This window comes from Coregonus lavaretus, assembly GCF_964263955.1.
Source record: "Coregonus lavaretus genome assembly, chromosome: 2".
NCBI classification, from domain to species: Eukaryota; Metazoa; Chordata; class Actinopteri; order Salmoniformes; family Salmonidae; genus Coregonus; species Coregonus lavaretus.
The window spans coordinates 3,260,745-3,285,744 of NC_139989.1; the positions used below are offsets into that span (position 1 = coordinate 3,260,745).

At 43.3% G+C, this 25,000-nt stretch overlaps 1 protein-coding gene and 1 pseudogene across 2 annotated transcripts in view; both read right to left on the reverse strand.

Moving 5' to 3' along the window:
- Positions 1-1,454, reverse strand: part of LOC311099805 (adiponectin-like) — an 8,435-nt pseudogene extending 6,981 nt beyond the window's left edge. Inside the window, exon 1 of the transcript in view lies at positions 1,414-1,454. The product of the transcript in view is annotated as an adiponectin-like (transcript). The remainder of the gene's footprint in view (positions 1-1,413) is intronic.
- Positions 1,455-3,045: 1,591 nt separating this feature from the next.
- LOC311099816 (pinopsin-like) lies at positions 3,046-24,474 on the reverse strand (the record flags this gene model as incomplete). Its single annotated transcript, XM_084140563.1, has 5 exons — positions 3,046-3,333; positions 4,617-4,850; positions 22,918-23,057; positions 23,585-23,773; positions 24,108-24,474. 5 exons carry the CDS (start codon positions 24,472-24,474, stop codon positions 3,046-3,048), a joined length of 1,218 nt encoding a protein of 405 aa, XP_083996689.1.
- Between the last annotated feature and the right edge of the window lie 526 nt (positions 24,475-25,000).

Genomic DNA, 25,000 nt, shown 5'->3' on the forward strand with positions numbered 1-25,000 from the left:
CACTATCAAATCCCCTTGTGTATCAAATCCCTATATTTTCAATCAGTGCTTCTGTACGAAGCATGGAAACAGGGTCAGAGAACCCATCAATAATCCTTATATCAACAAAATGCACAGAATATCCTGCTCTTTAGGCAACAAAACATAATCAAAAACCTAATCAAATAATATGTTCTCTGCCAAAGAACACTGTGTCTCTCTGAAATGTTCCTGCATTGCTAAAATACACTATTAATTAATGTAGCTAATAGCGAATAAAAGAACAAGCTTGCCCTATTTTTGTAGCTTGGTGTAATTTGTTGTTGTGACATAGCTAATGTGTTTATAAATTAAATCCTCTCAGGTGCTGGTGTGCTGATTCCCTATCTCTGACCCGCTAGCATGCTAATTATTCATTCAAACCCAAAGCAAATTGTTATTTGTGTCATTGCTAGCATGCTATGTCTCCATTCAAATCTAAAACAAACAGACTAAAGCTTGTCTCATTGTTACCATGTTAATTCTCCATTCAAACCCTATACGAACAGGCTAATGCTTGTCCCATTGCTACCATTCAAACCCAATACGAATAGGCTAATACTTGTCTTGTTGCTAGCATGCTTACTCTCAAACCTAATGCTAACATGCTAATCCTTCACTTCAGGTTTAGTCTCTGAGATCCCAGACATAGGGCAGCAACAGCACTGGGATTAATGACGGATTCTCTTGGTAACCTCTTTAGACAGACAACTCTCCCAGAACGTCCCGATTCGAAACCAAAGTTTGCAGGCAAAACCTTTGCAGTGGTTTTAGTGAAGGTAGTTGATGCAAACTAGCCGTTTTCGAAATGCCCTCATTAAAAATAACCTCTCTGAACACCATCTTGCTAGCTATTTTGTGTCTAGGGGATGTTTATGCTTGGGCAACAAGAAAGCCGGATGGCCCTTTCCTCTTTGCCAAACTGATGTTGTATACGAACAGGCGTGTTAAGCTGGAACATTGTGTCACGATCGTCAGGGAGAGACCAATGCGCAGCGTGATGAACGAACATACTTTAATTAGTTAAAGTGTACACAATACAAAACAAGAAACGACTCGTGAAGTCCACGGTAACAATGACCGAACACGGAACAAAAACCCACAAACACAAAGGGAAAACAGACAGTTTAAATATGGCTCCCAATCAGAGACAACCAGCCAACAGCTGACACTCGTTGCCTCTGATTGGGAGTCACTCAGGCCAACATAGAAATAAACAACCTAGAACACCCAACATAGAAACAGAACACATAGAATGAACACACCCTGGCTCAACAAATAGAGTCCCAGAGCCAGGGTGTGACACATTGGTACATTGTGGGAGGCAACCCGTCTGTCTAGAGAGACTACTTCAGGTTGAAGTTACTCATCGCAACAGATCTAGGATAAGCTTACCCTGCAACAATGCTCCTGACATGAGTCTTCAGAAAAATCATTTTGTGCTCTAAATACATTTTTTTCACAATAATGCATCAAATCAACAATTAATTTACAAATTAATTAAAATGATTCCACTGGTTACTGTGTATGTACAGTTGAAGTCGGAAGTTTACATACACTTAGGATGGAGTCATTAAAACTAGTTTTTCAACCACTCCACAAATTTCTTGTTAACAAACTATAGTTTTGGCAAGTCGGTTAGGACATCTACTTTGTGCATGACACAAGTCATTTTTCCAACAATTGTTTACAGACAGATTATTTCACTTATAATTCACTGTGTCACAATTCCAGTGGGTCAGAAGTTTACATACACTAAGTTGACAAGTGCCTTTAAACAGAAAATGATGTCATGGCTTTAGAAGCTTCTGATAGGCTAATTGACATCATTTGAGTCAATTGGAGGTATACCTGTGGATGTATTTCAAGGCCTACCTTCAAACTCAGTGCCTCTTTGCTTGACATCATGGGAAAATCAAAAGAAATCAGCCAAGACCTCAGAAAAAAAAATGGTAGACCTCCACAAGTCTGGTTCATCCTTGGGAGCAATTTCCAAACGCCTGAAGGTACCACGTTCATCTGTACAAACAATAGTACGCAGGTATAAGCACCATGGGACCACGCAGCCATCATACCGCTCAGGAAGGAGACGTGTTCTGTCTCCTAGAGATTAACGTAAAAAAATTATGTGGAAAATGATGTGGATATATTGAAGCAACATCTCAAGACATCAGTCAGGAAGTTAAAGCTTGGTCGCAAATGGGTCTTCCAAATGGATAATGACCCCAAGAATACTTCCAAAGTTGTGGCAAAATGGCTTAAGGACAACAAAGTGAAGGTATTGGAGTGGCCATCACAAAGCCCTGACCTCAAGCCTATAGAAAATGTGTGGGCAGAACTGAAAAAGCGTGTGCGAGCAAGGAGGCCTACAAACCTGACTCAGTTACACCAGCTCTGTCAGGAGGAATGGGCCAAAATTAACCCAACTTATTGTGGGAAGCTTGTGGAAGGCTACCCGAAATGTTTGACCCAAGTTAAACAATTTAAAGGCAATGCTACCAAATACTAATTGAGTGTATGTAAACTTCTGACCCACTGGGAATGTGATGAAAGAAATAAAAGCTGAAATAAATAATTCTCTCTACTATTATTCAGAAATGTCACATTCTTCAAATAAAGTGGTGATCCTAACTGACCTAAGACAGGGAATTTTTACTAGGATTAAATGTCAGGAATTGTGAAAAACTGAGTTTAAATGTATTTGGCTAAGTTGTATGTAAACTTCCGATTTCAACTGTATGTGCCAATGTGTGTGTGTGTTTGTGTGTGGTTGTGCGTTGTGTGTGTGTGTGTGTGTGTGAGACTGTGATCAATTAAAGTGATTATAGTAAGACACCTGGGAACTTTATCCTGACCTCTAAAAAATCAATCAGACTTCTGATCATTCACATTGATAAGAACAAAACCACTAACTGCACAGCTTCAAATCACTACTCCAGGGAGAGAAATACCTCTATCTTATCATGACGTAGCCCCTTCTTACTCCTAACATACATTGTGTCTTGGGAACACAAAGCCTTTCTCTCTCTATCCGTTGTAGTGAGCTACCAGGGTCAGTCTTGGTTTGGGAGTGGCAGTAGGCGTTGTTTGGACAGGGGGAGTGGTTTGGACAGGGGGCATGATTTGGACCGCTAAGGAACTGTTGGCAGAGTCAGGGGGAGTGGACGGGCCTACTGACGCCAAAACAACCGGCACGTCGTGTCCGTTTCCATTGCGAATGGTCCCGAGTGTTTTGGTCGCCGGTGACGATGCCTTCAAACTGGAGCTTCGGTCAGGAATAGAACATCTCAGCAGAGCCTTGAAACACCTGTAGAACTACACACACACACACACACACACACACACACACACACACACACACATCCCTCCCTGTCAATGCAGTCAGGTGTGTTTCAGCCACTAGACATTCTTCACACCCTTATCTGCAATTATTCAGCCTTTATCAACCTGTCATAAGACCTCTGTGTGTGTTGTTGTCTGGCCAGATTGTTCTAGATCTCAAAGGGCCATCAGTCAAATGTAATATGAGCTGGTCCCATAAGTCAAGGCCTGCCATATACCTGCTCATATCATCACTGCCCTGGGGATGACGCAATACACACTCTCTCTCTGTCTATATTATTTTTCATTGGAGATTTCATTGTGCAACACTATACTGAGAGAGAGAGAGAGAGAGAGAGAGAGAGAGAGAGAGAGAGAGAGAGAGAGAGAGAGAGAGAGAGAGAGAGAGAGAGAGAGAGAGAGAGAGAGAGAGAGAGAGAGAGAGAGAGAGAGGAGAGAGAGAGAGAGAGAGAGAGAGAGAGATGGAAAGAGAGGGAGAGAGAGATGGAAAGAGAGGGAGAGAGGGGGAGTGGGAAACACACACACACTCCCGCACACCAACATCACATGAACACACAAATGCACACACGTAGTCACGCATGCACACATTGATTACTGCATTGAGAAGTGATCTGAGGGTCAAATAAAAGAGTCAGATCACAGCACAGCATGTGTTTGGATCGGTGCAAATTATTATATTATGCTAATGTTAGGTATCAAGGGACTTGGGAGGATTTTATTGTATCATCCCACACACACACACACACACACACACACGCACGCACGCACGGCCGCACAAACACACATACACAGTACATACACTGACACGCACAACATACAAGCAGGGTGTATAACACCTGAATAAACATAGTGTACTTAGTATACTTTCCAGTTCAACACGTATACTTGTAGTCTACTACATTTACCCAGGACAAATCAGACCTTAACGCTGAGACAACGTTATGTGGTGGTTGTGTGTTTGCTGGGATGTACTATCTGCTGATGAACAATCTGCGGCTCTACCGCGTTGTGAATCGGTACGTGCGATAGGGCACGTTTGTCTTTGGTGGCAGGGATACTTTCAAAACACAGGCACATCTTGTTTTACAGAGAACACACACGCTCTCTGTGGCAGTCCGTGCAGCCTTTTAAGTCTTCAGCTCATCTCAACTAACTGTCACCATGGATACGGCTGGGAGGAACTGAAGACTGACAACGCCACACAGGAGTTCAGGGTGTGTGTGTGTGTGTGTGTGTGTGTGTGTAAGTGTGTGTACCTGGCTGTTCATGTAGATGTATATAACAGGGTTGATGACTGTAGATGTCTTGGCCAGCAGCGAGGGGACGATGGTAACCTCAGGGGTCAAAAGGTCGCTGGGGCTAAAGGTCGATAGCAGGGCCGCTATACCGTACGGCAGCCAACACAACAGGTAACACGCTACCATGGTTACCACCATCACCAACACACGTTGCTCACGACGACGGGTCACCGCCGTGCTCACATTGCTCACCTGGAGGGATGACACACACACACGTTTTATATTGTATAGACTTTAACTAGCTTGTTAACACATTCTCATTTTAGATAGCAAGTCAACCAGTTGAAAAGTGTGTGGCTAGCTAGAAAAACAAGCTAGTTAGTGTGTTGTTATGTGTTAATAATATAAAGACTATGCTACCCATAATGCAATGCACCACCCACGCAGTGGTTGTTGATAGTATGGCCATACTATCAAATCCATGATGCATTGTGGGTAAATTGTGAATGACTAACTGACCTACAAATAACGAGTAGTTATTTATGATGCAAGGTGATTTGTAGATCAGTCAGTCGGTAGTCGCCTGCATGGCTTCCCACCGTTGTATCTGAAGTACAGTATCTAGTTATTAAAAGTTGATAAACCTACGCCCCAGTTTGTCATTGATCAAGGAACAAACATAACAGTTAGCTAACTAATCAGTTATCTAGCTTAGCTAGCTAACGGTAGCCATCTTCCAGCTTGTGTACAAGATATCCCGCACATTTATTTTGTTTTTAAGTCACAACATAAAGCTTACTCATTCATGCCAGCGTAGCTACGTAGCGTATCCACGCACATAGCCACGCATCAAAACAACGCCATGCGTCACTATGGGGACGACGGACCTTGCTAACAAAGGACCCTGTGCAAATAAGATAGGGACACACTCTTTTCACACCACTTCGCAGGTTAGGAGAGCATTTTCGCTAACCCTAACCCTTTTCTTAACCTTAAACTCAGTCTCCTAACGTGCTGCGTAAATTCTCCTAACCTGTTACGGAAAAGTAACTTCCGTATCGAAGTGGCGTGAAAAGAGTGTTTCTCAATAAAGGTAGCCATGGTGATAGGGAAGCCACACAAGCACCATCATTTGATGAATGGAAAGAGATCTCTATTAAAACACCAAAAGTGAAATGACATTTGGTGATTGTCATTAGGTCACATGTGTAGCTTGAATTGATTAATGCGTCCACTACTGTCAGCGCGGGTCACGGTCCGGCCAGTCATCTCTGCCTACTCAGGCAACTTTCACCCCTATTTTAGATATTTTCTGCATATAATGTCCTACATTAGGTAGCCTATTTGTTAGTCAACTTGTCTATAATTAGACAGGCCTACATGCAGTTTCTCTTCTGTCATTACTTGTTGCCCTAGAAAACAAAAAAAGCCGGTCTCACCATAACAATGTAATTAATTGATAGAATGAATGCATCAATAATAAGGCTAATCTAGTTGACATCAGTAAAGTTTTCTCTTCCATTTCTACTTGGTGTATCATTTTAGTGCAAGAAATAATATTATATTCGGCTAAATGTGAAAGTTATAGGCCTACAGTCAGTGTCCAAATATTTATTTTTAGTTCAGAGAAGCCACCGCGCCGACTACTTCCGCCGTCTCTGATGTCTTGGGTCCAACAGTACCTTTTGGGCTTTTACGAAGGCACCTTTATCATAAATGACCTCCAGACCTGTCTGCTTGACCCCTAGCACCTTGACCCCTAGCACCTTACTTGTAGTGCTAACAATCTTTCTCCCTCCCTCTGTTTTCCTCTCTCTCTTCCCTCCAATTGGTTTTCTGTCTTTCTCTGATATTGGGTGTCTGGGACTCAGGTTACTTTTGTTTACTCAGCCAAGTTTAATCAAGACTCTGCATCTGTGTGTGTGTGTGTGTTTGAGAGATTGTTGAGGAAAATTGGCATCAAGATCGGTTCCCATTGTACTTTAACAAAGGGACGTGTGTGTGTGTGTGTATGTTTATTGTGTCTCTTGGGGTGTAGGGTTACGCCTCCTGTTGGGCGATAATCTCTTGCTTACACACACACACACACACACACACACACACACACACACACACACACACACACACACACACACACACACACACACACACACACACACACACACACACACACACACACACACACACACACACAGAGGGTCTGTTGGAGGTTTTAACTCTGCTAATGACTGGACAGAGACACGCTGTGTGTTTGTGTGCATTAATGATCCTCAGAAGTCTCCCTAACAACCTCAGTCCCCAGCAATCCTCTAATTACTTCATCCTGTACTCTCCTCTAATGAATACTTATTGTAACTTTAAACTAATGTAAAAAAAGGCTATTCCTTTCAGCCAATCAGCGTGCCCAAATGTACATCTGGACTCTGCCCCCTCCTACTCCAGATCAGAATGTTTTAGTTTTGGCTGGCGACCAAGTTGACTGTGTTTACTTAAGGAAGATTGTGCGTGACTCCAAGAAAGTGAGTTTTGGGGTTTATTGTCAGGAGGGTTTATGCTACGTAATGATTAATGATCTTTAGTTACTCTGTTACATCTGTACCTGTATTATATAGCACTGCTGTTATCCTACAGCTTATCTATATTTCAGATACTCCATGTGCATGTTGTTTATATTGAGTGCCGGTATCGCATTGATTGCACAAGTATTTATACAGAAGATGGTATTATTTATAGATGGATATTGTATAACCATTAGGGCAGGGATCATCAACTAGATTCAGCCGCGGGCCAATAATTTTTTAAGCAGATGGTCAGGGGGCCGGAACTACAAATAATTTGTAGATTGCAAATTGACCGCAAGAAGCCCAAACAGATGTAATATTTGACTAAAACATAATCATTTCAAACCTTGCTTACGTTTGTATACAATCACATATCTCTCTATTAATGCGTGGGAATACTTTGGAACAGATTTCCAAAATTAAAATCACTTGGGGCTGATTTGCTGGTTTCTAAAGTATTTTATGTCCAACAATAAAATTTATAAAAATAAAAAACGTTATATTTGTTCAGAAAACTTGGGGGGCCAAATACAATCACCCACGTGCCAAATTCACCGCCAGTTGGGGAACCCTGCTAGCGTATGAATATGCTGGACTTTCATAGTTCAAGTTCTAGAACCTGCTAGAAGTCTCGGAGGGCTCACGCAGGCGCAGTATAATTTATGACTGTGGCACCAGATAAGATCTCCACCAGGCTGGAGAGATAGGGCCATAAATCTTGCCTGTCTAAGTAATTAGTTCTCTCTCCTATGTGAATATTCCTTTTCAGGTGTAATGTCAGGATCTTCATTCCTGTGTAGATATTCCTATGGTTTAGTTTTCAACTCTGTATATTTGTTCTTACCTTTCAGAATATGGAGGACCAAACATGCCATAATTAAAACTAAATGGATAAATGATCATATAAATAGATAATTACACTTTTATTGATTTGATTCATTTATATATTTCTGTATTTCTTCCTCCAATATGATAATGAGGGGGTGTCAATCAAATGTCTGTGGGTGGTGTCTAACACACCATTGGTTGATCAATGTCACGGCTCGTTGCTCGACTGCTTTTGCCTGCTTCTGCACCACCTACACTAAAGTATGTGGATACCCCTTCAAATTAGTGGATTTGGCTATTTCAGCTACACCTGCTGCTGACAGGTGAATAAAATAGAGCACACAGCCATGCAATCTCTATATACAAACATTGGCAGTAGAATGGTCCGTGCTGAAGAGCTCAGTGACTTTCAACGTGGCACTGTCATAGGATGCCACCATTCCAACAAGTCAGTTCGTCACATTTCTGCCCTGCTTGAGCTGCCCTGGTCAACTGTAAGTGCTGTTATTGTGAAGTGGAAATGTCTAGGAGCAACAACAGCTCAGTCACGAAGTGGTAGGCCACACAAGCTCACAGAACGGGACTGCCAAGTGCTGAAGCACGTAGCGTGTAAAAAATAGTCTGTCCTCGGTTGCAACACTCACTACCGAGTTCCAAACTGCCTCTGGAAGCAACGTCAGCACAAGTACTGTTCATCGGGCGCTTCATGAAATGGGTTTCCATGGCCGAGCAACAGCACACAAGCCTAAGATCACCATGCGCAATGCCGAGAGTTGGATGGAGTGGTGTAAAGCTCGCCGCCATTGGACTCTTGAGCAGTGGAAACGCGTTCTCTGGAGTGATGAATCACGCTTCACCATCTGGCAGTCCAACGAACGAATATGGGTTTGGCAGATGCCAGGAGAACGCTACTTGCCCCAATGCATAGTGGCAACTGTAATGCTTGGTGGAGGAGGAATAATGGTCTGGGACTGTTTTTCATGGTTCGGGCTAGGCCCCTTAGTTCCAGTGAAGGGAAATCTTAACGCTACAGCATACAATTATATTCTAGACGATTCTGTGCTTCCAACTTTGTGACAACAGTTTGGGGAAGGCCCTTTACTGTTTCAGCATGACAATGCCCTTGTGCACAAATCGAGGTCCATACAGAAATGGTTTGTCGATGATCGGTGTGGAAGAACTTGACTGTCCTGCACAGAGCTCTGACCTCAACCCCATCGAACACCTTTGGGATGAAATGGAACGCCGGCTGCGAGCCAGGCCTACTCGCCCATCATCAGTGCTCGACCTCACTTATGCTCTTGTGGCTGAATGGAAGCTAGTCCCCGCAGTAATTTTCCAACATCTAGTGGAACGCCTTCCCAGAAGAGTGAAGACTGTTGTAGCAGCAAAGAGGGGACCAACTCCATATTAATGTCCATGATTTTGGAATGAGATGTTCGACAAGCAGCTGTCCACATACTTTTGGACATGTAGTGTATGTGAAGCAAGCCACAATAACAATTAGCCACAATAGTAGAATTTGCAGTTCGCCTTCAAAATAAAAGTCCTGCATTGAAACTGCCACAAACGGAAACAAATTGTGGAATCATGCCATACTTGAACTGGATGCTTAACAAGTTTGGATTGTTGTTATATAAATTCAACAAAATACAATAATTAGTTAATTTGGCCAAAAAATCTAAATCAGTTGAAATCGCACTGTGGCTATATTAGACTTCGGAATTGTATCGTGGGCATACTGTATGCATTGTACAGCCTTGCCTAAGGATCTTGGGTCCATGAAATGTTCATAACTGTGAAGTGTTTGCACAAATATTAGCATCGTAGCTCTTATTGCAGGACTTTGACTGTTGGGAATCACCTCACTATTCAACCTATTGTGCATATTCAACATTCATATTGCAATGTACAGCTTTACCTATGGATCTTGGGTCCATGAAATGAGGTATCAGCCTATTCAGTGACACCCACAGAACACAATTGTGAAGAGTTTACACAAATATAAGCGTCGTAGCTCTTATTGCAGGACTTTGACACCACTGTTAAATGAACCACATTAGCTCAACAGTCAATAGGCTGAATAGTGAGGTGATTTCCCACAGTCAAAGTCCTGCAATAAGAGCTACGACACTAATATTTGTGTCAACTCTTCACAGTTGTGTTCTGTGGGTGTCACTGAATAGGCTGATACCTAATTTCATGGACACAAGATCCATATGTGTCAAAAAGGCCTGTGCACGTGACTTTCCCCACAGTCCTCTTCTCAGCTGTCTTATCACAGCTTCCTGGTTTCCACCAATCAGAATGCCCGAATGCACATTTGGACTCTGACCCCTCCCACTCCAGGTCAGATGACTTGTTCAAAACAACTGCGAACTCGGAAATCTCAGACTTCCGACTTCAGTGTTTCAAAACAACTGGGAACTCTGAAAAAAAATGGAATTCCAACTTGGTTTTCGAGTTCCCAGTTCCGAGTTCCCAGTTGTTTTGAACGCGACACAAGAGTGGCTATCGTTGTCGGCAGATGAAGACGCAAGTTGTCTGTGTGATGAGGGTTTTAGTGGAGGAAACGGTGGAGCATGTGTTGATATTTTGTGAACTGTATGACGTAGGTAGGGAGAGATTGTGTGAAAAGGGTTAGAGAGGCTGGATGGGGTTGGGGTTTGGGTGGTGTAGTGGGGGGAGGGAAGTGGTGTCTAGGGCTCTATTTCACTTTCTTAGAGGAACAGGGCTAATGAAGATAATTTAATGTAGGTAGGCTGTGGCTGGCCTCACACTCCAGTACAGTAGGTGGCGGTGTAGGCCTAGCTACCTTAAAAGTTGGATGTGATCTGCCAGCCCAATCTCAAAGAAGAAGAAGAAGATGCAAATTTGGCTGCCAACCAAGTTATCAGTGTGTTTCTTTTAGTAAGATTGTGTGTGCATTCAAGAAGTGAGTTGTGGGGTTTATTATCAGAAGGGTTAATGCTACATTATAGTGATTGACTGCATGCAATTACCTTAGGCCTAATTACCTTGTTACATCTTTAGCTGTATATTACTGCTGCAGTTTATGTATATTTCAGATACTCCATGTGCATGTCGTTTATAAGTGCCAGTATTGCATTGAATGCATGAGTGGTTTGCAGTAGATGTTATTATTTAGAGATAGCTTGTGTGCGCACTTACCATTGCGTTTTCTGGAGATTTTGGCATAATAATTTTTAATGCCGCGTTCAAAACATGGGAACTCGGAACCTGGAAATATCCGACTTCCGACTTGAGTGCGTTAAGGACAACTGGCAACTTGGTAAAAAAAAAATTCCACCTCGTTTTTTTCCAGAGTTCCCAGTTGTCATGAAAGCACCATAATACCGCACAAATGATCGAAATGACAGGCTACTTTGACACTGACAAACTGAGAATCAGAGGTCAATAAAAACAACCTTGTATTGAATCCATCAATAGCCTAGGCCTAGGTGTGTGGAGACACATTGTAGGCTACAATATGAGGAGGAAATTATAGTCCTAAAAATGCTTTCCAGTTTCACTGACTCACCTAATGATGCGCAGCTCACTCGCTGGTGATGGCCGATGCATGCGTGCCAAAAGCCCCTCTCTTGTGTTACTTTGTAAAACAATAGGCCTATTTGGAAGTTGATCAAATATTTTGATAGCCTACAGCAGACAGATTAGAATCTTCTCTTTTCAGCAGGAGCCATTTGCTTGTATTTGAAGTATTGCGATAGGCCTGTTTTGTCTGCCTGCTGTTTGTTCACTGACAGATTTGCCGCGCTTTCCCGACTGTAGGCTATACCTTGTTATTGGGCTACACTCCACAGCTTGATCCTCTGTGGCTAAATTATATGCTTTCTAATGGTGTAGTAGGCTATTCTGAATTATTTCATTTATTTCTGAACAGACAGCAGTAACTCTATAACTTTCAATTTATCAGGGGTGCTGCAGCTCCTCCAGAACACTTTGCGCTGCTATGATTGTCACGCCCTGGCTCTGGGGACTCTTAAATGTTGAGCCAGGGTGTGGAGTTTCTATGTCTTATTTTCTATGTTGTGTTTTCTAGATCGTGTAGATCTATGTTGGCCAGGGTGGTTCCCAATCAGAGGCAGCTGTATCTCGTTGTCTCTGATTGGGGACCATACTTAGGCAGCCTGTTTGGCACTAGTCGGTGTGGGATCTTGTTCCATTAAGGTTTGTTTTGTGTAACCTAGGACTTCACGTTTCGTTTGTTTGTTGTTTTGACGTGTGTTAAGTACTTAATAAAATGTACGCTTATCACGCTGTGCCTTGGTTCCACGAGTCATTAAACGATCGTGACAGAAGATCCCACCAAAAGAGGACCAAGCAGCGTGTCCAGGAACAGACAGCCTGGACCTGGGAGGAGATCCTGGACGGGAAGGGATCCTGGACTTGGGAGGAGATTCAGGCCGGAATGGATCGCCGTCCTTGGGAGGAGACTGTGGAGGCGCGCTATAGAGAGGAGCAGCGGCAACGCAGAGGGTACCGGCCGAGGAGGAAGCCCGAGAGACAGCCCCAATATTTTTTTTGGGGGGGGCTAAAAGGGTGGTTGGCGGAGCCTAGGGTTAGAGCAGAGCCAACTCCCCGTACTCAGGCTAGGAAGCGTGTGACTGGGCAGGCTCCGTGTTATGCGGAGCCACGTACTGTGCCGCGAGTGTTCCGGCACAGTCCTGTACGTCCTGTGCTAGCACCACGCACGTGTCGTGCAAAGATGGGCATTCAGCCAGGACGGGGTGTGCTGGCTCAACGCTCGTGGTCTCCAGTACGCCTCCTCGGTCCCGTATATCCTGCGCCAGTGCCACGTGCTGTAGCGCCAGTACGAGTGCACAGCCCCGTACGTCCTGTGCTGATGCCTCACACGTATTGTGTGGAAGTAGGCATTCAGCCAGGACGGGTTGTGTCAGCTCTCCGCTCCAGACCTCCAGTCCGCCTCCACAGTCCGGTCCGGCCTGTTCCTGCCCCTCGCACCAAGCCAGTGGTGCGCGTCGCCAGCCCGGTCCGGCCTGTTCCTGACCCTCGCACCAAGCCAGTGGTGCGCGTCGCCAGCCCGGTCTGGCCTGTTCCTGCCCCTCGCACCAAGCCAGTGGTGCGCGTCGCCAGCCCGGTCCGGCCTGTTCCTGCCCCTCGCACCAAGCCAGTGGTGCGCGTCGCCAGCCCGGTCCGGCCTGTTCCTTCTCCCCGCACCAAGCCAGTGGTGCGCGTCGTCAGCCCGGTCCGGCCCGTTCCTGCTCCCCGCACCAAGCCAGTGGTGCGCGTCGTCAGCCCGGTCCGGCCCGTTCCTGCTCCCCGCACCAAGCCAGTGGTGCGTGTGTCCAGTCCGGCACGGCCCGTGCCTGTTCCACCGGTGCCTGGTCCGGCACCGGTCAGCTGCTCCACTCCGGAGCCAGAGCAATCCGCTCCACCGGTGCCCAGTCCAGCTCCGGCCAGCGGCTCCAGTCCGGAGCCTGTACAGATCGATCCACCGTCGTCGGGTCCAGCTCCAGTCAGCGGTGCCAGACCAGACCAGGGGCGCAACGGGGAGGTGGAGAGAAAGTGGTGGTCACGCCCGGAGCCGGATCCACCTCCGAGGCGGAATGCCCACCCGGCCCCTACCCTGTTGTGTTTGTGTGGCGCGGTCGCAGTCCGCGCCTTTGGGGGGGGGTACTGTCACGCCCTGGCTCTGGGGACTCTTAAATGTTGAGCCAGGGTGTGGAGTTTCTATGTCTTATTTTCTATGTTGTGTTTTCTAGATCGTGTAGATCTATGTTGGCCAGGGTGGTTCCCAATCAGAGGCAGCTGTTTCTCGTTGTCTCTGATTGGGGACCATACTTAGGCAGCCTGTTTGGCACTAGTCGGTGTGGGATCTTGTTCCGTTAAGGTTTGTTTTGTGTAACCTAGGACTTCATGTTTTGTTTGTTTGTTGTTTTGTCGTGTGTTAAGTACTTAATAAAATGTACGCTTATCACGCTGCGCCTTGGTCCGTATCTTCCATAAACGATCGTGACAATGATTCTGTAAGGAAATGAATGACGTGCAACGCTGGAGAGATGAGAGTTGCAGGCTCATTCATGTCTATCAGAGCAGAGAGAGGGAGAGAGATCATTGAAAGTGAATCTCGTTCCAGTTCTGTGAGAGAGACGCGATGGTCTCAAACATAGGTTACAATGTTGAGCAAACCATAATAAGCTCGGGCCGGCCCAATCCGAATAATTTCGTACAATATCATGGTGTAGTTACTATAACTATCGAAGAGGCAACTCGAATTAACTTTGATCGCTTTTATTATAATTTTTAGATTGCAAAAAGTGCAAATTATTTTTCATGCCATGAGAGGTACTGGATCCGGCCCAATAGGTCCTGGAACAAAACTGTCCAAAAAGGAGAAGTGCCGGATCCTGTTCCGGCAGGATCCGGCACAAATTAAGCACTGCACATACTACTGTAAATGTGTATGCTGTTATGTGAATATCCCTATATAGATGCTATGCCATTCTTTCCTGTGTAGATATTCATATTGTTAAAACATTTTATATTTGTTCTTACCTTTCAGAACCACAAGTCCATCCTATGTAAACTGAAGATGTATGTGTGAGTGTGAATACTATAGTGTGTCGTGGAAGATAATAAAAGTCCTGGACTAAGAAGCATCTGTAGTGTTCTTCCTGGACAGCTTGTAGCGAGTCAGAACCAATTATATCACATTAAGCACTAGCGAGTGAGGGCATTCCCAGCCGACCGCTCAGACAGCTCCAGCTAGCCATTTTTTACAATAGGTAAGGCTGTCCATTGCAGTATGAATGTCCAATATGCACAATAGACTGACTGGGGAGGTGATTTCCCACAGTCAAAGTCCTGCAATATGAGCTACGGTAATATTTGTGTACACTCTTCACAATTGTGTTCTGTGGGTGTCACTGAATAGGCTGATACCCCATTTTGTTGATCCACAATCCATATGTAAGGCTGTACATTGCAATATGAATGTTAAATATGCGCTGAATTGTGAGGTGATTTCCCACAAAGTCCTGCAATAAGAGCTACGACGCTAATATGTGTGTAAACTCTTCACAGTTGTGTTCTGTGGGTGTCACTGAATAGGCTGATACTCATTTAATTGATCCACAATCCATAGATAAGGCTCTACAGTGAAATATAGGTATGCCCCCAGTGCAATTATGAAGTCTAATACATTCTACTGATTTGTCATTTTTTCTCAAATTAACTTATTGTATTTTGTTGAATTTATATAACATTCCAAACTTGGTTAGCATTATCTAGTGCAAATATGGCATGAATCCACTATTTGTGTCCGTTTCAATGCGGAGCTTTTATTTTGAAGGCAAACCGCAAATTCCACTATTGTGGCTAATCTTTATTGTGGTTAGCTTCACATACAGTGCTGGCTGCTGCTGAAAACCATGCATCTCCAGATTATCTACTTTTCTGTGTGGAGCAATGGAGGCTCCTCAGAGGAGGAAGGGGAGGACCATCCTTCTCAGTGAATTTCATAAAAATTGTAAAACATTAAAAAAGTTATCCTTTTTAGATAAAACTATACTAAATATAATCACATTTGACCAAATAATTGATTAAAACACACTATGTTGTAATGAAGGTCTACAGTAGCCTCAACAGCACTCTGTAGGGTAGCACCATGGTATTGCTGGAGGACAGCTAGCTTCCGTCCTCCTCAGGGTACATTGACTTCAATACAAAACCTAGGAGGCTCATGGTTCTCACCCCCTTCCATAGATTTACACAGTCATTATGACAACTCCGGAGGACGTCCTCCAACCTATCAGAGCTCTTGCAGCATTAACTGACATGTTGTCCACCCAATCAAATGATCAGTGAATGAATCTAGGACTGAAAGCATAAGCTACAGCTAGCTAGCACTGCAGTGCATAAAATGTGGTTAGTAGTTGACTCAGAGAGGGAAAGACAATAGTTCAACAGTTTTGAACAAATTAATTTCTTCCAAAATGAAGGAGAAGCAAGAGAGAGATAGAAAGAGAGAGATTTTGTCATTTATTTTCACTTTCTGTTTCACTTACAAATGCAGCTAGCTAGTTTAGCATACTCAAACACCGGGATGCTATGTTAGCCAGCTGGCTATGACTATCCAACACACCACTGGATCTCTTCCAAGTCATGGTAAGCTTTTGGTTTTACTAATTTATTGCCACCAGGGCCTGCCGGTGTAAGTGCTAAACTGCTTACTGACTGTTCATTGTAACGTTACTGCATGATTGTAGCGGGTTTAGTAACGCGCTAGTTCTATTAGCTATGACTATGACGTTACTTTAGCTAATATGGTGACAACGATGTAGGCTGTGTGTAGCGGTTATGATATGGTTTGGCTTGGAAAGTTTTTTTTCGCCTGGTGTGTTGTACATTGAAGTACACAAGCGAAGGGAAAAGATGAGAGAAGCAGAGCGCATAGATGTGAGAAGAAATACAGCGTGGCTGCTATGAAAGTGAACTATGTTTACGTGTGATCAGGGGTGTATTCATTCCATCGATTCTGTTGAAAAATGTTTCTTTAACGGAAGCAAACGGAACAAAACATACCTGAATTTGTCCAATAGAAACTCTAATTTGCAACTGTTAGACTAATGATTACACCCTATATCAGCTAGACGCAGGCAAGAGTGTTGTCACTGTCTGTCACCTCAATTTTCTCTCAACATGTGTGCACCTACGTTGTAAACGTTCCTTCATAGGCTAGGTTGTAGCAACCTCATGATGGGTACAGGGACAATTCAAGGATCATGTAGTAGTAGCCTACACCTATCACTGTTACATTGAACTGGGTGAATGGAATATGAATGACAGTCATCCAATATGCTGTAATAGAAAAAAGGCCATGCTTATGAAAAAAAAATTGTCCTCCCTCATCTTAAACAGCACTGACCGCCACTGGTGTGGAGGTATGCATTGAAAACTTGGGTCAGCTAGCTGCTACAAGGGACACATAGGTGAACTAATATATTTGCTAGCTATTCATCTGATTGATAAAGTTGATAAAAAAATTCCCTTAATTAGCCAGCTATCTTGAAACTGCTGGGTGAAAGCTAGCTAACATTAGCTTACCCCCACCAAGAGTTTACCTTAGCTAGCTAGCTAACCCCCACCAACAGTTCATCTTCGCTAGCTAGCTACAGTAAATGGACTCTAGCTAGGTTTCTAGAAAATAACTAGCTATATATTGGTAGCTAGTTACTGACTATTTGAACAGTTTTTGTCAAACTACTGTGTTCCCCTGCCTGTTTATGCTTTTGTGACTGAAAGTTCGCAAGAAAAATGCCCCTCCTAATTTTACTGCAAATAGGCTGTGTTTTCATATAATTTGGCTGGTTAGGGGTCTTGTGCACATTTACATTCCTGTTTCATTAGCTGGTTAACTAAGTTACTGATTGACTAAGCTAATTCTTGTTCATGTTTTTGTTGATTCATTTCAGGTGGAGTGGCATTGCTGACAGGCCAGCATGGTGACAGGCCAGGGCCCATATTCACAAAGAATCTCAGAGTATTACCGATTTTAGGATACGTTTTACAACGAGTACAATTACATTGACAAGGGGGAGGTTATCCTAGATCACTGTCCCTACTCTGAGACACTTTGTGAATATGGGTCCTGGAAGAAAGCTGTTGGCCAATACCTTGCACAGCAGTCCAGGGTAGGCAACCCTGTTCCTGAAGTCCTGCAGGATTTAGTTTAAACTAGGCACAACACCAGGGGTGCGTTCAGTTCGCTTGAACGTTTGCTACGTTGCGGAACGGTTTGTATTGTACGCCACGTTTTCCCAAAACATTATTGTACGTTCTTGAACAAACTGAGATAAGTTTGCTTCTTTCGGTGGGTGTGCGTGCCGGGGTGTGGCTTGAAGCAATGAGTGAAGTATTTAACGGGCAGCGGTGCATTTTGAACCCACAACCCCTCCCCATTTTTTAACTAGTTGTTCAGTACAGCACCGTTTCCGTTCAATTGAACATTCGATTACTTTTTTATGTACTGAACGCAGCCCTGACAAATAACTAATTGATCAGTTGAGTGATTGCCTAGATTCAACAAACCTGGTCTTCCAGGTCGGTTAAATCAAAAACATGAAGTGCCTGCGGCACTCCAGGACCAGGATTCCATGCTTATGAACTGAATATTGCATGTGAATTTCCATATATCAATGACACTAACAAAAGGGTTGAATTGTTCAGCAACATGTGCAGTAAATGCTAACACGGCTTTGGTGATGAAAGGTACATAATGCATTTATTGTCATCTCCCTATTGGTGACACATCTTCAAGCTGCCTGACTGAAGACTGTGGCCTTCGGTGGTACACTCTCTGTCTCGCAGCCATTCGGTCAACATGTACACTCCCGTTCAAAAGTTTGGGGTCACTTGGAAATGTCCTTGTTTTCCATGAAAACATACATGAAATGAGTTTGAATAGGAAATATAGCAAAATGCATAGGAAATGTAGTAATTGACAAGGTTAGAAATAATTATTTTTAACTGAAATAATAATTGTGTCCTTCAAACTTTGCTTTCGTTAAAGAATCCTCCATTTGCAGCAATTACAGCCTTGTAGACCTTTGGCATTCTAGTTGTCAATTTGTTGAGGTAATCTGAAGAGATTTCAACCAATGCTTCCTGAAGCACTTCCCACAAGTTGGATTGGCTTGATGGGCACTTCTTATGTACCGTACGGTCAAGCTGCTCCCACAACAGCTCAATAGGGTTGAGATCCGGTGACTGTGCTGGCCACTCCATTATAGACAGAATACCAGCTGACTGCTTCTTCAAGCGCCGTCCACAAGGTATGGCATGGTGTTGCAAAATGGAGGGATAGCCTTCCTTCTTCAAGATCCCTTTTACATTGTACAAATCTCCCACTTTACCACCACCAAAGCACCCCCAGACCATCACATTGCCTCCTCTATGCTTGACAGATGGCATCAAGCACTCCTCCAGCATCTTTTCATTTGGTCTGCGTCTCACAAATGTTCTTCTTTGTGATCCGAACACCTTAAACTTCGATTCGTCTGTCCATAACACTTTTTTCCAATCTTCCTCTGTCCAGAGTCTGTGTTCTTTTGCCCATCTTAATATTTTCTTTTTATTGGCCAGTCTGAGATATGTATTTTTCTTTCCAACTCTGCTTAGAAGGTCAGCATCCCGGAGTCGCCTCTTCACTGTTGACGTTGAGACTGGTGTTTTGCTGGTACTATTTAATGAAGCTGCCAGTTGTGGACCTGTGAGGCGTCTGTTTCTCAAACTAGACACTCTAATGTATTTGTCCTCTTGCTCAGTTGTGCACCGGGGCCTCCCACTCCTCTTTCTATTCTGGTTAGAGCCAGTTTGCGCTGTTCTGTGAAGGGAGCAGGACACAGCGTTGTATGAGATCTTCAGTTTCTTGGCAATTTCTCGCATGGAATAGCCTTCATTTCTCAGAACAAGAATAGACTGACGAGTTTCAGAAGAAAGTTATTTGTTTCTAGCCATTTTGATTCTGTAATCGAACCCACAATTGCTGATGCTCCAGATACGCAACTATTTTCAAGGCCAGTTTTATTGCTTCTTTAATCAGCACAACAGTTTTCAGCTGTGCTAACATAATTGCAAAAGGGTTTTCTAATGATCAATTATCCTTTTAAAATGATAAACTTGGATTAGCAAACACAACGTGCCATTGGATCACAGGACTGATGGTTGCTGATAAAGGGCCTCTGTACGCCTATGTAGATATTCCATAAAAAATCTGCCGTTTCCAGCTACAATAGCCATTTACAACATTAACAATGTCTACACTGTATTTCTGATCAATTTGATGTTATTTTAATGGAAATGTGATTTTCTTTCGAAAACAAGGACATTTCTAAGTGACCCCAAACATTTGAACGGTAGTGTATGTAACCACTCAAATTCATACCAACAGCTACGGACGTAAGCACTGACTTATATTCACTTTGTCTACTTGTCCCATTCTTCTATCTTGTCTGGGATATATATTTTAGTTGACACACCTGTGTGATGTCTGATATACTTGAATAAAAAGGTATTCACCCTGGCCATGAGACTTGCATTTACTTTAGACCTTTTGAATCATAAGTGTTGTCTTTGCGTTTAAGTTAGCACAGAAGTTAGTCAAAGTTAGTGTGACAAACATGCTACGAAAAAGTTGTTGTTTTGTAATCTAACAATCAAATAAAAAATAGTTTATACAAAACTGTATTGCATTTGGTCATCCCCAAAATGTGTCCTTTAAAAGCCTTGATTGTGGCATCCTTCCTCAGGGAACTGTCTGCATATAGCTGACAACAGGGTGGCAGGTTTGTTCATGTACTGCTCTAGATTTCCATAGCCCAGCAGACTCACCTGGGGATAGGGTGATGGACATGTTAGTTTTGATAGAAGTCTGGGAGACTTTTACAGGGAGGAGAGTGTGAGTACAGTAAATCCAATCCAACCAGTGGCTCTGGATAATATGCTATGCCATCATACAGGCAGACTGCCACAGTGAAGGAGGTTTACATGGTGCATCAAGTATACTATTTTGAGTGTAGCTTACTGCTCTGGAGAGATCGCAGGTAGTTGGTCAGAAGGCTCTGGAGGACCTTGAACCATTCTGTCTCTGTAGCACCTGGAGAGAGATGGATAGAGGTAATGAGTGCTAGAAAGAGAGAGAGCCCTCACCCCTGACCTCCCACTGGCCCAGGGCCTCCTGCCTAGTATCATATAATGTAAAGGAAAACAATAATATCATTACTACAGAGTGCTCCATGTTCCTGCTGGTAGCAAGCCTCAACCTGGATGCAGAGAAATGTCCTGCCTTGTAGTGTGGTTGCATCCATCTCCACAAGGCTCCAAGAAATCAGATGACAAACCTGCAGAGATGAACAATAAAATGTTACCTGTATTTAGGATAATGTATCAGTATGCCTATTTCACATTCATGTCTGTAAATGACAATAGATCTGGTTAAATGTCTGCATGCCATTTTGTGATAACGGCTATGACAAATTACATGGCATACATGTGAATTTATAGCTAACTAAGATATTATTGATATTTTAGAGCACCACGTCTCATCTCACTACATTAACAATTGCTAAGGCGAACAGTAAATTCCACTATAGTGGCTAATTCGTATTGTGGCTAGCTTCAGATAGGTGACTTATTCCATCCTGACAACTTGCTCGTCCTTACTTGACTGTAGTTAGCTAGCTGCTAGCTTATTAATTAGCTAAGTATCCACTCTATTGCTTAATAATCAAATTTAAAAAATGGTCACATGCGCCGAATACAACAGGTGTAGACCTTACAGTGAAATGCTTACTTACAGCCCTTAACCAACAATGCAGTTTTAAGAAAAAAAAAGTGTTAAGTAAAAAATAGATAAGTAAAAAAAATACAAATAACAAACTATTAAAGAGCATCAGTAAATAAGTGATCTAGTTAACGTGAGCTAGCAAACATGCATTGCTTCTGACATGACGCAATCCTGCTTGCTTTACATCTGACAGATATTTAGCTACCGAGATAATAATGGTTTATGATAATTTCAGTTTAGTTTATTATGTAGCTATGAGCTAGCTAAGTGTAAAACTGAGTCTGGCTGTAAAATGCAGCTAGCTAGCCAACTCGACTTTATCAGTTGGAGCCATACTTGGTAATGTTAGCTTACCATGCTTTTCTGGACAACTGGACATTCCTCTCGCCCATCCCGGTCGGCTCCTTCTTGCGACTCCTTCTTAACTCTTGGTCTTCTTCTAGGTTTAAAACTATATGGCTGTGGTCTGGTGCCTTATTGTCAAAAGCAACCCACTCGTAACCCAGCCACCTGGTGCAGGCAGGCAGTCAATGGCTCAGTATTTCAAAACTGTTCACCCGTTTCTACATATAGCAAGGACAATGTTCCATTTGTTCTTTTTGTGTGTTATTATGGTGCACGTGAGGCACAGCAGCATATAATATATTTTATCTCCAATTTCCCCTCAAAAAGTAACATCATATTGATACATAGCTATATGTGCTACACACTATTGCTTGGGGGGTGATAATGTGAAACATGGCCTTTAAACTTTGAACCCGTTCTGTCATACTGAATGCAGCCCAGGCAAATGTAATTGATCATCGCGCCATGGCATTGATCAACCAATGGTGTGACCCACATACATTTGCTTGACACCACCTCATTATTATACTGGAGGAAGAAATACAGAAATAAATAAATAATATAAATGAATAAAATGAAAGAAAGTGGGATTCCTTTTTTAAATAATTATTTATCTATTTATGTGTGCAATCATTCATCCATTAATTTATTTATCTAATTATGTGTGCATGTATTTATTAATTAATTACATTATAATTATGGCAGCTTTGGTCCTCCATATCAGAACCACAAGTTCCATTCCTAATGTAAAAAAAGATTATGTGTGTGTGATTACTACATGTGGTGGTGAGGAATATAATTAAAGAGCTGGACTGAGAAGCATCTGTACTGTTCTGGCCAGACAGGCTGCAGTGAGTCAGAACCTTAACTATCATCATTAAGTCCACAGTGGGTGAGGGCATCCAAGCCAACCGCTCAGGTGGCTAGATGTTTTTTTCAACTAAACTGTCACATCTAAACTTAACTCTCTAAGCTCTAAACTATTTTAATATGTGTGGGGAAATAACACTTTTTGTATTTGAACATATTTTTATTAAACACGTAGAACAGTAGAGAGGAGACAGGAAAGTGAGGAGAGAAGTGTGTGTCAAAATAGTCGTGTGGCAAGAAATTGACACGGACATGGAGAGTAAATGTTCCGCAGGTGGAGGTGCTAACCATTACACCAACCACAGGCACTAAGCTCTAAACTCAACTCTCTAAACTGTAAACTGAGTGAAGGGTTAGAAGAGGTCAGAGGTCGGGGGTTAGTTACCTGTTTGATAGCGCTGAGCAGCTTGCCGTAGCTGTACAGTATGACAGAGAAAGGCAGTAACAGACAGAAGATGAACAGACAGACGATGTAGGAGATGTTGTTGGGTGTCTGGGTCCTCCAGTCCACTGAACAGGTGGTCCCTAGAACACAGTACAACAATACACACTGTCAATATGAATACTGTTACTATGAATACTGTTACTCTTACTATGAATACTGTTACTATGAATACTGCTACTATGAATACTGTTTCTGTTACTATGAATACTATTTATGTTACTATGAATACTGTTACTATGAATACTGTTACTGTTATTATGAATACTGTTCCTATGAATACTGTTACTATGAATACTGTTACTATGAATACTTTTACTGTGACTATGAATATTGTTACTATGAATACTGTTACTATGCAGACTTTTACTATGAATACTGTTACTATTAATACTGTTACTATGAATACTGTTACTGTTACTATGAAGACTGTTACTATGAATGCTATTACTGTTACTATGAATACTGTTACTATGCATACTTTTACTATGAATACTGTTACTAGATAATAAATACTGTAGTTCCATATGCCACAGATTTTCATTAAATGGAAGACTTCTTATTGTCCCTTCACGCACACACACACACACGCATGCTCGCACGCACGCACCTGGGCCCTCGGGGCCGTAGCTGCTCCAGCCCAGCAGCGGGGGTAGTGTCCAGGCCAGGGCATAGACCCAGGAGAAACATACTCCGGCCACCGCTGTACCGAAGTCAGTGCCGTCCGCCTGCGTCCGACACAGCATGGTACAGCAACGCTCATAGGACAGCACTGCCAGGGAGATCAGAGACACGATACCTGGAACACACACACAAGTGTCCGGAGAGTAAGAGGGAGATTTATACTCCTACCCCGAAGTTAATTGTATGCTTAATCACTTTATGCTACTGTTGAAGTTCATTAAGAAAATCTGATTCAAGATCCCGACAAAAGTGCTGATGCAGCTCTGCTGAACATTAAAACATTAGACCTGGCCAGGCCAAATACATTTAGTGAATACTTTCAGCTGAGCTGGGTTGGTCGGCAAAATGACATTATTTCAATTGGTTAAGGTTAGGGTTAGGGGTTGTGGAAGGCTAAGTTTAGTCGATAAATGTGATAGGTTACGACACACGCACACTATGCTACTCACCCAAACAGGAGTTGATGAAGCCATACCAGACGCATCCCGCCCTACCGATCAGCCACCGGCCCTGTGTGGCAGCGGCGAAGCTGAACGGTGTCCCGAGCACACAGACCAGCAGGTCCGAAACACACACACTCAACAGCAAGATGTTGATGGGCGTACGCAGTGTACGGTACCGGCAGAATAACGTTAACACCAGGAGGTTGTTGAGGAAACCGAATGTACCTATGAACCCCAGACACACTGCCACTACGAGATGTCCAGTAGGACTCAGAGAACCTGAACCTCCTCCCTGCGTGACCACCGTCTTACTGTCACTGACTTCCCATGGGCAGCTCACGCCGCAGCTCAGACTGACGTTAGACACTATCATACCGGCCCAGTTAGTTACTCTAAGGGTGGCCGGTGGAGTTTGGAGGAGAGATAATCAATTTGGTTTGGTCTCTCTCTCTGTCAGCCCATCACGAGATGAGCATAAACAGCCGCGTGAAACATTGTAGTGTTTACTCACATCCAACTCGCCTCATGGGCTGGAGAGAAAAAGGACACCGCTAAAAAAGTTAATTTCCTTTCACTGTTAGCTGAAAAACAACATCTCTTCATCAAGTGAAGCAACTCCGAATTCCACTGGGTAGAAACGGCAGTCCTCTCGTGCGCACCGCTCACCGACTGGCTGCGTAAAGTTCTGTTAACTCTCAGTGAAGGATGTGTGTGTGTTTACCTCCCCGCGCTCCACCGTGTGTACTCGGAGGTTATTGTGCTCTGCCGGACACCGGGAGTCTGCTCGCGCTTTTAAAGATGTGACGTGACATATCCTGATGCAAAAGAGGGTTAGGAAAATGATTGGTTGGGAAAGGGAGCACGGGCAGCAAAAGGGGTAATTTAATAATAATAATAAT